Source organism: Macaca fascicularis, chromosome 1, assembly GCF_037993035.2.
Source record: "Macaca fascicularis isolate 582-1 chromosome 1, T2T-MFA8v1.1".
NCBI classification, from domain to species: Eukaryota; Metazoa; Chordata; class Mammalia; order Primates; family Cercopithecidae; genus Macaca; species Macaca fascicularis.
Window position 1 is genome coordinate 30,033,456 of NC_088375.1, and position 13,725 is coordinate 30,047,180.

Here is a 13,725-nt window from a genome sequence, read left to right on the forward strand (position 1 = left end):
ATCACAATGACAGCATCAAATTCACACATAACAATATTAACCTTAAACGTAAATGGTCTAAATTCTTCAACTAAAAGACACAGGCTGGCAAATTGGATAAAGAGTCAAAACTCATCAATGTGCTGTATTCAGGAGACCCATCTCATGTGCAGAGACACACATAGGCTCAGAAGAAAAGGATGGAGGAAGATCTACCAAGCAAATGGAAAGAAAAAAAAAAGCTGGAGTTGCAATCCTAGTCTCTGATAAAACAGACTTTAAATCAACAAAGATCAAAAGAGACAAAGAAGGCCATTACATAATGGTAAAGGGATCAATTCAACAAGAAGAGCTAACTATCCTAAATATATATGCACTCTATACAGGAGCACCCAAATTCATAAAGCAAGTCCCTACAGACCTACAAAGAGACTTAGACTCCCACACAGTAATAATGGGAGACTTTAACAACCCACTGTCAATAATGGACAGATCAATGAGACAAAAAATTAACAAGGATATCCAGGATTGAACTCAGCTCTGCACCCAGCAGACCTAATAGACATCTACAGAACTCTCCACCTCAAATCAACAGAGTATACATTCTTCTCAGCACCACATCGCACTTATTCTAAAATTGACCACATAGTTGGAAATAAAGCACTCCTCAGCAAATGTAAAAAACAGAAATCACAACAAACTGTCTCTTAGACCATAGTGCAATCAAATTAGAACTCAGGATTAAGAAACTCACTTAAAGCCACACAACTACATGGAAACTGAACAACCTGCTCCTGAATGACTACTGGGTAAATAACAAAATGAAGGCAGACGTAAAGATGTTCTTTGAAACCAATGAGAACAAAGACACAACGTACTAGAATCTCTGGGACACATTTAAAGCAGTGTGTGGAGAGAAATTTATAGCACTAAATGCCCACAAGTAAAGCAGGAAAGATCTAAAATCAACACCCTAACATCACAATTAAAAGAACTAGAGAAGCAAGAGCAAACAAATTCAAAAGCTAGCAGAAGGCAGGAAATAACTAAGATCAGAGCAGAATTGAAGGAGATAGAGACACAGAAAAACCCCTTCAAAAAATCAATGAATCCAGGAGCTAGTTTTTTGAAAAGATCAACAAAATTGATAGACCACTGGCAAGACTAATAAAGAAGAAAAGCGAGAAGAATCAAATAGACACAATAAAAAATAATACAGGGGATATCACCATCAATCCCACAGAAATAGAAACTACCATCAGAGAATACTATAAACACCTCTATACCTCTATGCAAATAAACTAGAAAATCCAGAAGAAATGGATAAATTCCTGGACACATACACCATCCCAAGACTAAACCAGGAAGAAGCTGAATCTCTGAATAGACCAATAACAGGCTCTGAAATTGAGGCAATAATTAATAGCTTACCAACCAAAAAAAGTCCAGGAACAGACAGATTCATACCCGAATTCTACAGAGGTACAAAGAGGAGCTGGTTCCATTGCTTCTGAAAGTATTCCAATCAATAAAAACAGAGGGAATCCTCCCTAACTCATTTTATGAGGCCAGCATCATCCTGATACCAAAGCCTGGCAGAGACACACACAAAAAAGAGAATTTTAGGCCAATATCCCTGATGAACATCGATGCAAAAATCCTCAATAAAATACTGGCAAACCAAATCCAGCTGCATATAAAAAAGCTTATCCACCATGATCAAGTTGGCTTCATTCCCCAGATGCAAGGCTGGTTCAACATACACAAATCAATAAACGTAATCCATCACATAAACAGAACCAATGACAAAAACCACATCGTTAGCTCAATAAATGCAGAAAACGTCTTTGACAAAATTCAACAGCCCTTCATGCTAAAACCTCTCAATTAACTAAGTGTTGATGGAACGTATCTCAAAATAATAAGAGCTAATTATGATAAACCCACAACCAATATCATACTGAATGGGAAGAAACCGGAAGCATTCCCATTGAAAACTGGCACAAGACAAGGATGCCCTCTCTCACCACTCCTATTCAACATAGTGTTGGAAGTTCTGGCCAGGGCAATCAGACAGGACAAAAAAATAAAGGGTATTCAATTGGGAAAAGGAAAAGGGGAAGTAAAATTGTCCCTGTTTGCAGATGGCATGATTGTATATTTAGAAAATCCCATTGTCTCAGCCCAAAATCTCCTTAAGCTGATAAGCAACTTCAGCAAAGTCTCAGGATACAAAATCAGTGTGCAAAAATCACAAGCCTTCCTATATACCAATAACAGACAAACAGAGAGCCAAATCATGAGTGAACTCCCATTCACAATTGCTACAGAGAGAATAAAACACCTAGGAATCCAACTTACAAGGGATGTGAAAGACCTCTTCAAGGAGAACTACAAACCACTGCTCAACAAAATAGGACACAAACAAATGGAAGAACATTCCATTTTCATGGATAGGAAGAATCAGTATCATGAAAATGGCCATACTGCCCAAGGTAATTTATAGATTCAATGCCATCCCCATCAAGCTACCAATGACTTTCTTCACAGAATTGGAAAAAAACACTTTAAAGTTCATATGGAACCAATAAAGAGCCCGCATTGCCAAGACAATCCTAAGCCAAAAGAACAAAGCTGGAGGCATCACGTTACCTGACTTCAAACTATACTACAAGGCTACAGTAACCAAAACAGCATGGTACTGGTTCCAAAACAGAGATATAGACCAATGGAACAGAACAGAGGCCTCAGAAATAACACCACACATCTACAACCATATGATCTTTGACAAACCAGACCAAAACAAGCAATGGGGAAAGGATTCCCTATTTAATAAATGGTGCTGGGAAAACTGGCTAGCCATATGTAGAAAGCTGAAACTGGATCCCTTCCTTAGGCTTTATACAAAAATTAATTCAAGATGGATTAAAAACGTAAACATTAGACCTAAAACCATAAGAACCCTAGAAGAAAACCTAGGCAATACCATTCAGGACACAGGCATGGGCAAGGACTTCATGACTAAAACACCAAAAGCAATGGCAACAAAAGCCAAAATAGACAAATGGGATCTAATTAAACTTAAGCGCTTCTGCATGGCAAAAGAAACTACCATCATAGTGAACAGGCAACCTACAGAATGGGAGAACATTTTTGCAATCTACCCATCTGACAGAGGGCTAATATCTAGAATCTACAAAGAACGTAAACAAATTTACAAGAAAAAAAACAAACAACCCCATCAAAAAGTGGGCAAAGGATACGAACAGACACTTCTCAGAAGATGACATTTGTGCAGCCAACAGGCACATGAAAAAATGCTCATCATCACTGATCATCAGAGAAGTGCAAATCAAAACCACAATGAGATACCATCTCACACCAGTTAGAATGGCAATCATTAAAAAGTCAGGAAACAACATGCTGGAGAGGATGTGGAGAAATAAGAACGCTTTTACACTGTTGGTGGGAGTGTAAATTAGTTCAACCATTGTGGAAGATGGTGTGGCAATTCCTCAAGGATTTAGAGCTAGAAATATCACTTGACCCAGCGATCCCATTACTGGGTATATAGCCAAAGGATTAAAAATCATGCTACTATAAAGACACATGCACACGTATGTTTATTGCAGCACCATTCACAATAGCAAAGACTTGGAACCAATCCGAATGACCATCAATGATAGACTGGATTAAGAAAATGTGGTACATATACACCACAGAATACCATGCAGCCATAAAAAAGGATGAGTTCATGTCCTTTGCAGGGACGTGGATGAAGTTGGAAACTATCATTCTCAGGAAGTTATCACAAAGACAGGAAACCAAACACTGCATGTTCTCACTCATAGGTGGGAACTGAACAATGAGAACACTTGGACACAGGGCAGGGAACATCACACACTAGGACCTGTCGGGGGGTGGGGGCTGGGGGAGAGATAGCATTAGGATAAATACTTAATGCAAATGACGAGTTGATGGTTGCAGCAAACCAACATGGCACATGTATACCTGTGCAACAAACCTGCGCATTCTGCACATGTACCCTAGAACTTAAAGTATAATAATATAATAAAATGAAACAAAAACAATTTATTTCTACTAAAAAAAAAATTGACAAAGGTAGCTACACTCAACAACAGATATTCAATGTAGATAAAAGAGCCTTCTATTAGAAGGTGTCATCTAGGACTTTCATAGATAAAGAGGAAAAGTCAGTATCTGGCTCCAAAGGACAGGTTGACTCTGCTGTTAGGGGCTAATGCAGTTGGTGACTTGATATCAATGCTCGTTTACCATTCTGAAAATCCCAGGGACCTTGAAAATTATGTTAAATCTACTCTGCTTGTGCTCTATAAGTAAAACAACAAAGCATGGATAGCAGCACGTCTGTTTACAACATGGTATACTGAGTATTTTAAGCCCAGTGTCGAGCCTACTGCTCAGAAAAAAAGATTCCTTTCAAAATATTACTGTTCATTTAAAATTTGTTTCCATGCCTGCTAACACAACATCCATTCTGAAGCCCATGGATCAAAGAGTAATTCTGACTTTCAAGTCTTATTATTTAAGAAACACATTTTGTAAGGCTATAGCTGCCATAGTGATTCCTCTGATGGATCTAGGCATTGCCATTAAGAACATTTGTAACTTGTGAGAGGAAGTCAAAATATCAACATTAACAGGAGTTTGGAAGATGTTGATTCCAACCCTCATGAATTACTTTGAGAGGCTCAAGACTTCAGCGGAGCAAGTAACTGCAGATGTGGTGGAAACAGCAAGAGAACTAGAAGTGATATGTAAAGATGTGACTGAGTTGCTGTAATCGTATGATAGAACTGAAGAGATGAGAAACTGATTACTACAAGTAGCAAGAAAACTGTTTCCCAAAATGAAATCTACTTCTGATGAAGATGCTGTGAACATTGTTTTTGTAGAAATAACAATGTTTTTAGAATATTACATGAAATTGTTATATAGCAGTGGCAGGGTGTGAGAGGGTTGACCCAATTTTGAAAAATGTTCTACTGTGAGTAAAATGCTATCAAACAGCATCATGTGCTACAGAGAAATCTTTCTTGAAAGGAAGAGTCGAAAGAAGCAGCAAACTTCATTATTGTCTTAAGAAATTGCCACAGCCACCCCAGCCTTCAGCACCTAGCATCCTTATGTCAGCAGCCATCAATATCAAGGCAAGACCCTCACCAGCAAAAAGATTCTGATTCACAGAAGGCTCAGATGATTGTTAGCATTTTTAGCAAAAAAGCATTTTTAAATTAGGGTATGCATATTTTTTAGACATAATGAGATTGCACATTTTATAGACTTTAATACAATGTAAGCATAAATTTTATACATACTGGAAAACCAAAAAATTCATGTGACCTGTTTTATTGTAATATTAGCTTTATTGTAGTGGTCTGGAACCAAACTTCAGTATCTCCAAGGTATGCCTGTATATAGATAGATATTGGTATACATATATGTGAATGGTATATACACTTTGTGTGTGTGTACGTCTGTATATACACACTTTGTGTGTGTGTGTACATGTCTGTATATACACACTTTGTGTGTGTGTATACATGTCTGTATATACACACTTTGTGTGTGTGTACATGTCTGTATATACACACTTATATATGATTTATCTATCTAGTTTTATAACATCTCTTTTCAAAATCCCCTTAACTTGCCACCGACTACAGGATACAATAAGGCAAAGTATTCAGCACTCTCAAATTTCAGTCCCTCACTACAGCCCATTTGTCCTGTGCTATTATCCACTGCCAGGATGCATCAGGTCCTGTGCACTCTGGCACATACTGTTCATTCTAGGTGTAAGAACCTTCTCCCCACAGCCACCACTTTTCTGTCCAAATTAAGTCTACTGCCTCACCCTTCATCCTTGCATCTATCCCACAACTCTCCATCTCCCACCACCTTCACAATGAATTTCTACAACCACCACATTGTGTAAGATAAGGGACTCAGTGTCTCCAAATACTATACAGTGTGACAGGGAAAAGCTGAAAATGTTAGTGCAGCCATATTGTCACCCCACTAAGGAACTATTCTTGAAAGTTTGAGAAACTTTCTGGTCACCAATATGCACGGTTGCTACTTGAGTTCTCTAAAGTTAACAATCACAAATGCACTCAAATAATACACATGTATTAATACATATAAACAAAAACTACAATTTCATAGAACTCTTTACTATCTTCAACCACCAACACCTAGCCCTGTTCCTGATGTGGACTATAGAATAATTATGAGGCATGCCTCTATTGAGACATGAGGCCAAACCAGGAGCAGGCAGTGGACAGATGCTTTGGGCTCCAGAGGTTAGTCCCTGAAACCCTTTTCTCCTCATTGGCTAGTGTCCTTAAATATAGAAAGCAGTCCAATTGACCTTGCGGAAAACCACCAATTTTTATCACAAAACACAATATTCATCTGCCCAAATAAAACTCTGAAAAAGAATGTGACATGAGAAGCGCTGAAGACACTAGTTCAAAGTCATGTCCCAGACATTCTTGAGAAATTTATGCAAATAAATATATTATTTTTTAGTAATACCACTCCCTTGACAAAATTTCTGATTTGAAGTTAATTCCTAGTGATAAAAGGACAGTACAGAAACTTGCCGCAAATGAATTACCACAGGAATAACCAGCTATCCTGGGAGGTGCCTGCTGCATTTGGCACCTTGTCTCTGCTCTCTTTAGGTTTTCTTACATGTCAACTTAAACAACACCTAATACATTAGTACTAGCTATTACATAGTGCTGATGCTAATACATAGTGCTTCGTGTCAGGCATTCTTCAAAGCACTTTGCATATATCCCATTTACCACAATTCTAGAGGTAGATACTTTTATTCCCACTTTACAGATGAAAACTGAGACATAGAACAGCTGTGGCCTAAGATGTGATGATTTATTTCCTCCTTAGACAAAATGGATTGCTCCCCATTACCTAAAGTATAGAGCCCAAATTCACAGCCCTCGAATTGCTACTCAACCTCCCATTCTGACTTTTTCCCAATATCCCCTCCCAAAACTCCCCATAACCCTGAAGTGCCATCAAATATTGTCCCATCATCGTGCCCATGCTAAGGACAGATGTGGTACAGTAGTAATCTTATGTTGCTGCAAACGTGTTTTTAGCCTGATTAATTTAAACTTGAGACAGAATTTACAAGTCAGATTTCATATTAAAAATCAGATATACAGTTACTGGGACTTCTTTTAGAATCCTATCTGGAATTCTAAGGGTCTATGCACAAACTGTGAATAGAAACTATCAGTTGGAGCACTGTAGCAGGTGTCTCCATTGGACATCTCCATTTGTTCACAGTTGCCATCAGTCACACAAAGCATGCCAGTTTCACTTGCTTCCGTTACTGACCTGGCCTCTAAAGGCCTTCAACACATTGCCCTAAAACCATCTTTTGCCTACTTAAGTCTCCCTATCCTCCAAGACTAAGCTCAAATGTCACTGCCTCTCATAAGTATTTCCTAATTATTCCAGCTGAAATTTATCTCCAGCTTCTGAATTCCCCCTAGCATTCTGCTTATTATGACACATCACACTCTGCTTTGTAATTAGTTGTGTATATGCTTCCGTAACAACAAGGTAGAAACTGAGTCAAGGTTAGGTAACCAATTCTGTGATATTGGGCAACAAAACTGAACACAGCACCTTGTGTTCTAGGATTTGAGCCCTAGATAAATAAAACAGCATTAGCACATTGAAAAGGGTAGAGAGAAGTGACTTTACACACACACACACACACACGCACACACTCTTCACTCTTCATGCCCCTCTGCCTACTGTTTATGTAAAAATCATGAGACAACTTGATGAATGTGTTATTTTTTTAATAGAAACCACATCACTTCATATGTTACAGCATGTAATTCAAGAGGGTCCCAGAAAGTATTTTCATCCACAAAATAACGGAAAGGATAAGAACCCGCACCACCCAAGCCTTTGGTTCATCTTTTTTGTTTTGATCTCTGTTCTCTTACCACAATGACATGCTGCTTCCAGAATGGAACTCTGTCTTTAAGTTCTATACTAGTTAGGAGGCTAGTCTATCAGCTTGCCTTAATAACGTAATGGATGTCCTAATTTAACTGAGGAACCTGGACAAGTCTTCCTTGATTTCAGCTTCATCCCAAGGCCCATGAATGTTTTCTTTAAAAAGCTGCAAGCGAATGAGGTAGAATGGACAGAGACATGAGATAGACATCAGCAGAAGGGCAAAGAGTATGGCTCCCACAGCACTGATGGACAGTAGGCCTCCTAAGGCTGAAAATGCAAAGAGCAGTGTGACCCCCACATAGCTCCGGGGAGTACATGCCTTTAGTTTCTTCTGTAACATGGGCCATAGGGCAAAAATCTGAATGGCAAACGTCACCATGATGAAGGCATGCAGGGACCGGGGAAGACGTGAAGCCAAGCATACAGAAGCAAAGATGGCCATGTTCAAGGATAGCGTGCTGGACACAATGGCAGCATTGGCACCATAGTCAAAAAAGATGAGGTGGCCTAACAGCATGAAGACTGACATGGCATAGATGGTGTCAGTGCTGACAGACTCTGTAAGGGTTTTCAGCACTGGTGAAAACCCATAAGTGAAAGTAATGAAGACTAGGGCACTCTTCAGGTCAGCCCATCGGGTCTGCCCACTCTTCTTCCGCCCTTCACCTCCATCAATGAGATCAAACAAAACATACCCAATCAGTGAAGAAGCCAGGCCAGTCCCAAAAAGCCAATGGGGGGCCAGAAGACCCTCATCCATATACCACCAGATAACCACAAAAACACAAACACTGCACAGCTGCTGGATCACTACACTGGACTCAAATACCACAGCCCAATATTGGTATTTCCGAGCATGGATGTTTTTCCGGAGCTCTTCCAGGAATCGCCGGTCCACATAGTTATCAGGAAAGGGCTGTCGCTCATACAAGACCTTCTGCCACTTGACCTCCTTGGTGCTAGTTACAGGTTGGGCACACATTATCCTTTCATTCAAACTCAGGCCAGTTTAATCATCGCCCTCACAGAAGTCCAGGTGGTTCTTGTTCTTTATGAAGTTTTGAAATGAGACCTCCCTGGAAATTCCATGCTGTGGTTGATGTTCTATCAACCTTTCCTTGTTTTCAAAGGCAGCAACCCAGGCTAGGCCTACAACAGATGAATTTGTCTCTGAGGCAGGACAACACAGCCAAGTTCCTAGAAAAAGAGAGACTGTGAACCTACAAAAGTTGTGAAAGGTCAAGAGTAGTACTGAGTTAAAGTCAAATCAACTCAGTTTACTAAAAGTCTGAGCAAAATGTATGTGGTAGTCACCTTATTAATTTGGGACATTAAAACTGCATTTCAGACTTGAAAATTATAATTCCTTGAATAATAAAAGACATCTGTTAGCTATCATTTATTGAGTGCCTACTATGTGCTAAATGCCTTATGTATCTTCTTTCACTTAATCCTCACAACCTTGCAAGTTAGTATTAGTCCTGCTTTGGTAAAAAAGCTGAGATTCAAGATGCTTAAGTAACTTTGCCCTAAAGTAACAGAGCAGAGCCAGGATTCAAACCAAAGTCTTATCCCAAAGCCTGTGTCTGACACTGTATCTCCCTCTAAACCAGTTCTTAACTCAGTGGTTCACATACCCCTTCGGTGTATCACATTGCATGTTTATATCCGGATTTGTGTGAATTTATACGGATAATATCCATAGCTTTTATTGGTTCTCAAAGGCATGTTATATTTTTTAAATTACCAATCCAAAGACAATAGTAAGCTGCACCATACAGAAAGGTATGAGCTCTACAGTTTGTTTAGCCAAAATCAAAGACTCAAAGAAACTAGACTCTTCTTCCATTAGCTGAGCTTAGCATCCTTTAAAGAGCTATCAGTCTACTCAAAACAAGGAAACTCTTGTGAGGATCCAGAAAGGTAATCATCCCTTTTTCACAATGAGAAAACTAAGAGTCAGAAACACCACAGGCATCCGGCAAATTTAAGGAAAAAAAATTTCATATTGCCCGACTTTATTTTTTCCATGAAGACCACGACAAGTGTTGCTTGGCAGGCCAGACACCGTTACCCCGCTCTCTGCAGCAGGGATCCCAGCCCGGGAATCTTAAGGCCGCCGCCGAGGCTGGAGGGTTCGCGACGCCCAAAAGGGCAGCGCCCGCCCGCAGAGTGGGGCTGGGAGGGGACAGGGTAGGGTAGGGTAGGGTAGGGTGACCCCAGGGGTGCGCCTTCACTCTCCGGGCCTCCCACTCCAGCCGCCACCCCTCACTCAGCCTTGAGCCTGCGAGAGACAGCAGAGGAGAAGGAGCCCCGGAAACACTGACAGTTACACGGAACCCACCTGCCCGAGAGTTCCTAGGGATGCGCAGCTGGGGGACGGCGGCACCCAGCCTTTTTCCCGCTCCGGGGCGCAGGGGCTGCGACTGTGGCGGAGCACTTCCGGGTCTGCCGCAATCTCCTCAGCGAGAGCACCCTTCCCCAGCCGGAACCATCGCGACGTGGCTGCTGCCCCCTCCTGGCTGCTCAGAGGACCTCCGGACTCCTCTCCTGCAGACTGGCCCAAACCCGAATGCTCTGAGCCTAGGAAGGCAAATCTCCAGCAATCCCCTATTGAAAGATGGGATGTGCCATCTGAAGGGCTGGGTAAGGCAGGAGAGGACAAGGAAAGAGGCTGGGCCAGTGGGTGAGAGATAATGGCAGCTTTTGTTGCGCTCCTTTTATTAAGTCAGGCCCTCAGCTGGGACTTCCCATGCATCCATGCGTTCATTCCACAGATACTGACTGAATGCCTGCAGGTAACAAGCCCTCCTTGGGGGTGCTCATGATACAGCCGTGAATGAAACAGACAAAAATTGCTGCTCTCATGAAACTCTCTTTTTTGGTACATTGACCTTTACACTGATTATATCATCTTCTCCCTCAAAGAGGACAAATCTAAGGCTCAGATAAGTTGAATTTGTCCAAGGACAGGCACCTGGGAAGTAGATGAACAGAGATCAATATCCAGTTGTCCATAGATTCAAAGCTTGGTTCTTTCCTCTTTAACTCCTAAAAGAGGAAAGGAGAAGATTGCTAATTAAACTGAGTTCATAGAAATATTAAAGGATGTATAAACAAAGGAAATAATAAACAAAGGGATGTAGTAAAACACGGGATACAGTGGATACAAAAGTCAGAAAACATGACCCATTTACTAGCTCAGTGACTCAAGGCAAATCACACTACCTGACCTTGGATTTCTTCATTAGTAAAATGGAGATGACATTATTTGCACTTGGCTACTGTATAAGATGGTCAAAGAGTCAAATATAAAATATAAAAATGTTTTGTAAAGTGTTCACTATATGGCTGCTATTAGCTGACTTCGGCCATCGTAATGATAGCAATGTTTAAGTGTGATACATTCTGTAAAATGTTCTCTATTTCCCTCTAGGCTTCTGTTGCAAAATTTGACAAGATTCCTTGGCTTAGTGAGGCCAGCCTCGTAAACAAGCCACTAGTGCTCAGCCTCCCCAGAAGGTAACCTCTCAGCCACTGAGGGCAAAAGATTTACGAAACATCTCACAGAAGATGATTTCTTCTTAAGGGATGATAATTATACAATTATCAGAGGGCGCATTTGATCCATTGAGAAACTCAAGTCAAGTGCTTTAAAAATAGAAATATTCCAGGTTTCTCAGACAAAAATGATCACTGAGTATAGATCTGGCTAGAGGAGATGAGATCTCAAATTATTTCCCTCTACCACTCAACAGTATAAGATAATTTTGTCGCTAGACACTGTCACTTAAAACACTTCCATCCTCTTTCTCACCCCACCTTTTCTCCACTGCTGTAGTCTGAAATTTTCACATTTTTACCATCAAAAGTCTAGAACAGTAAGTTCCCATCTTTATAGAATAGTAACTCTGTATGTAACTTTGAGGTACCCTCCTACAATCTTGTTAGTCCTATTCCTTCCAGACAGACTACTATGTGACACATACATCTATTTTTCAAAATTGCAGGAATTACATGTCTAGGGAGCATTTCAGCTGTCTCTTGAAATTATTGGGTTACCATGTTCCTTCTCCATTTTTGATGAAATGGTTCCTAAGTGTAGTGATAAACCCCACTCTGGAAAGGGGACATGGACAGAAGGGTAGGTGTGAAGCAGTGTTGGGGTAAATGAAAGAAACCAGAAGGAGGGCAAAGAAAAGGTAGGCATAGAGGCCATTCCAAAGGTACATGACAGACAAAAAAGGATCCACTCCTTGGCATGTGAAACAGCTTGTTAGAAAAGCCAGACTCCCCGAAAAGGGTTTCTCCTCCTGTTGATAACTACCATGTACCCTCCTGCCCATGGATAAATGACTTCGTGAGCGAATTCCCATCACTACCTCCACATCCCCACTTTAGTAACACGTACCCTTACTTTGTCTACTCTACTTTAAAAAAAAATCACATTCTCAGTAAATAGGTACAGTTTTATGTATTTTCAGAACAAAATTCACAAGTGCTTTCAAGTGCTCATTATTCAGTTGTGTTGCTTTTACATAATTTTGAATAGGTCTAAAGCAGATTTTCAGAGGTTCAATAAACTCAAAGACCTATTTAAGAAACAAAAGCACTAAGTGATAGAGGGCTTATTAAGAGTTGTTAATGCTACATGGATCAGCATGAGTAAGGATAGTCTAGCATATTTTAATTGAGGGTGGGACACAAACTCACAGGCCCATGACAGTGAGATGAGGGGCATAATGAGTACAGCTGGCCAAACAGGACTGCAGTGAATGGAAATCACCTCCCCACTTCAGCCCACCCGCACCCCAGCAGTGTTACCTGCAGGCATGTGAGTCCAGAGGCCAGATCCACTGGGTCTTCTAATAGTACTAGAAATCTGGATGTTTTATGTGAAATTGCTAGTGTTTGATCTAATAGGGTAATATCCCACCATCCCATACTACCCCCATGTCCATTAGACCTGCCCCAGCAGCCAAGAGCAAAGCATCCTTGTGCATGGCTCTCTTGCCCCCAGCTCCCTTGGTCTCTAAGTATATAAGCCTTTGGCAGAGGGTGAAGATCAGGGAGAAGGGTAGGCCCAGAATACAACTGGCCTTCCGCAGCACCTGTTCAATTTCACAGCCAGGTCCTGGAGGGTCAGAGCAGACAGTCTATTGACAGCCAACTGGAAAGGGAGTGGGTAGTTTTTCCTCCAGCCAGCCAAACCTAGGCTAGGCACAAGAAGAAATTACCTTAGGCAGGCAGTGAAGCTCTACTCATCGCTATTCTGGGAGGATTGGGGTAGCAATCTCAATTCTTGTTTAGAAAAATGTAATACACCTACCTTACAACAAAGGTGACCGAACAGCACCTCTGAGGTGCCCTGAACTCTCAGGAGGACAAGACAGGAATGTAAAGTCTTTTGAAAGGATGGTTTAAGTATCAACAGATCTTAAGGATTAAAAGCTCCTCATGTGGGACAAAGCTCTGGGTTCCAAGCTGTTTATTTTTGGCAAAGCCCCTTACTGAGACTTTGGGAGAAAGTTCTCAATGTGCCTTAAGCGTTACATACCCTTGAGCAAAGAGTTCTAATGCAGAACAGTCTGAAAAAGATAAAGGAACATTTAGCCAAATATGCTCAGAGTAATTCCAGCTGTGCGCAATGGAAACACACCTGCGCGGTTGGAGGAGGTGCGGCTGGGCTGTAAT

The 13,725-nt window shown here is 40.9% G+C and overlaps 1 protein-coding gene across 3 annotated transcripts in view; it reads right to left on the minus strand.

The window, feature by feature from the left end:
* The window catches only part of PIGC (phosphatidylinositol glycan anchor biosynthesis class C), a 56,884-nt gene extending 46,400 nt beyond the window's left edge, over positions 1-10,484 (minus strand). Inside the window, exons 1-2 of one of the 3 annotated variants that reach the window (XM_005540007.3) lie at positions 10,376-10,484; positions 7,849-9,228 (exon numbers count right to left, since the gene is read on the minus strand). In XM_005540007.3, coding sequence (XP_005540064.1) covers positions 8,120-9,013 — 894 coding nt within the window. In that variant the 5' untranslated portion in view covers positions 9,014-9,228; positions 10,376-10,484 and the 3' untranslated portion in view covers positions 7,849-8,119. Of the gene's footprint in view, positions 1-7,848; positions 9,252-10,375 lie in introns of those variants that run through there. The other 2 variants (XM_015445524.2, XR_012422805.1) reach the window with 2 other exon arrangements.
* Between the last annotated feature and the right edge of the window lie 3,241 nt (positions 10,485-13,725).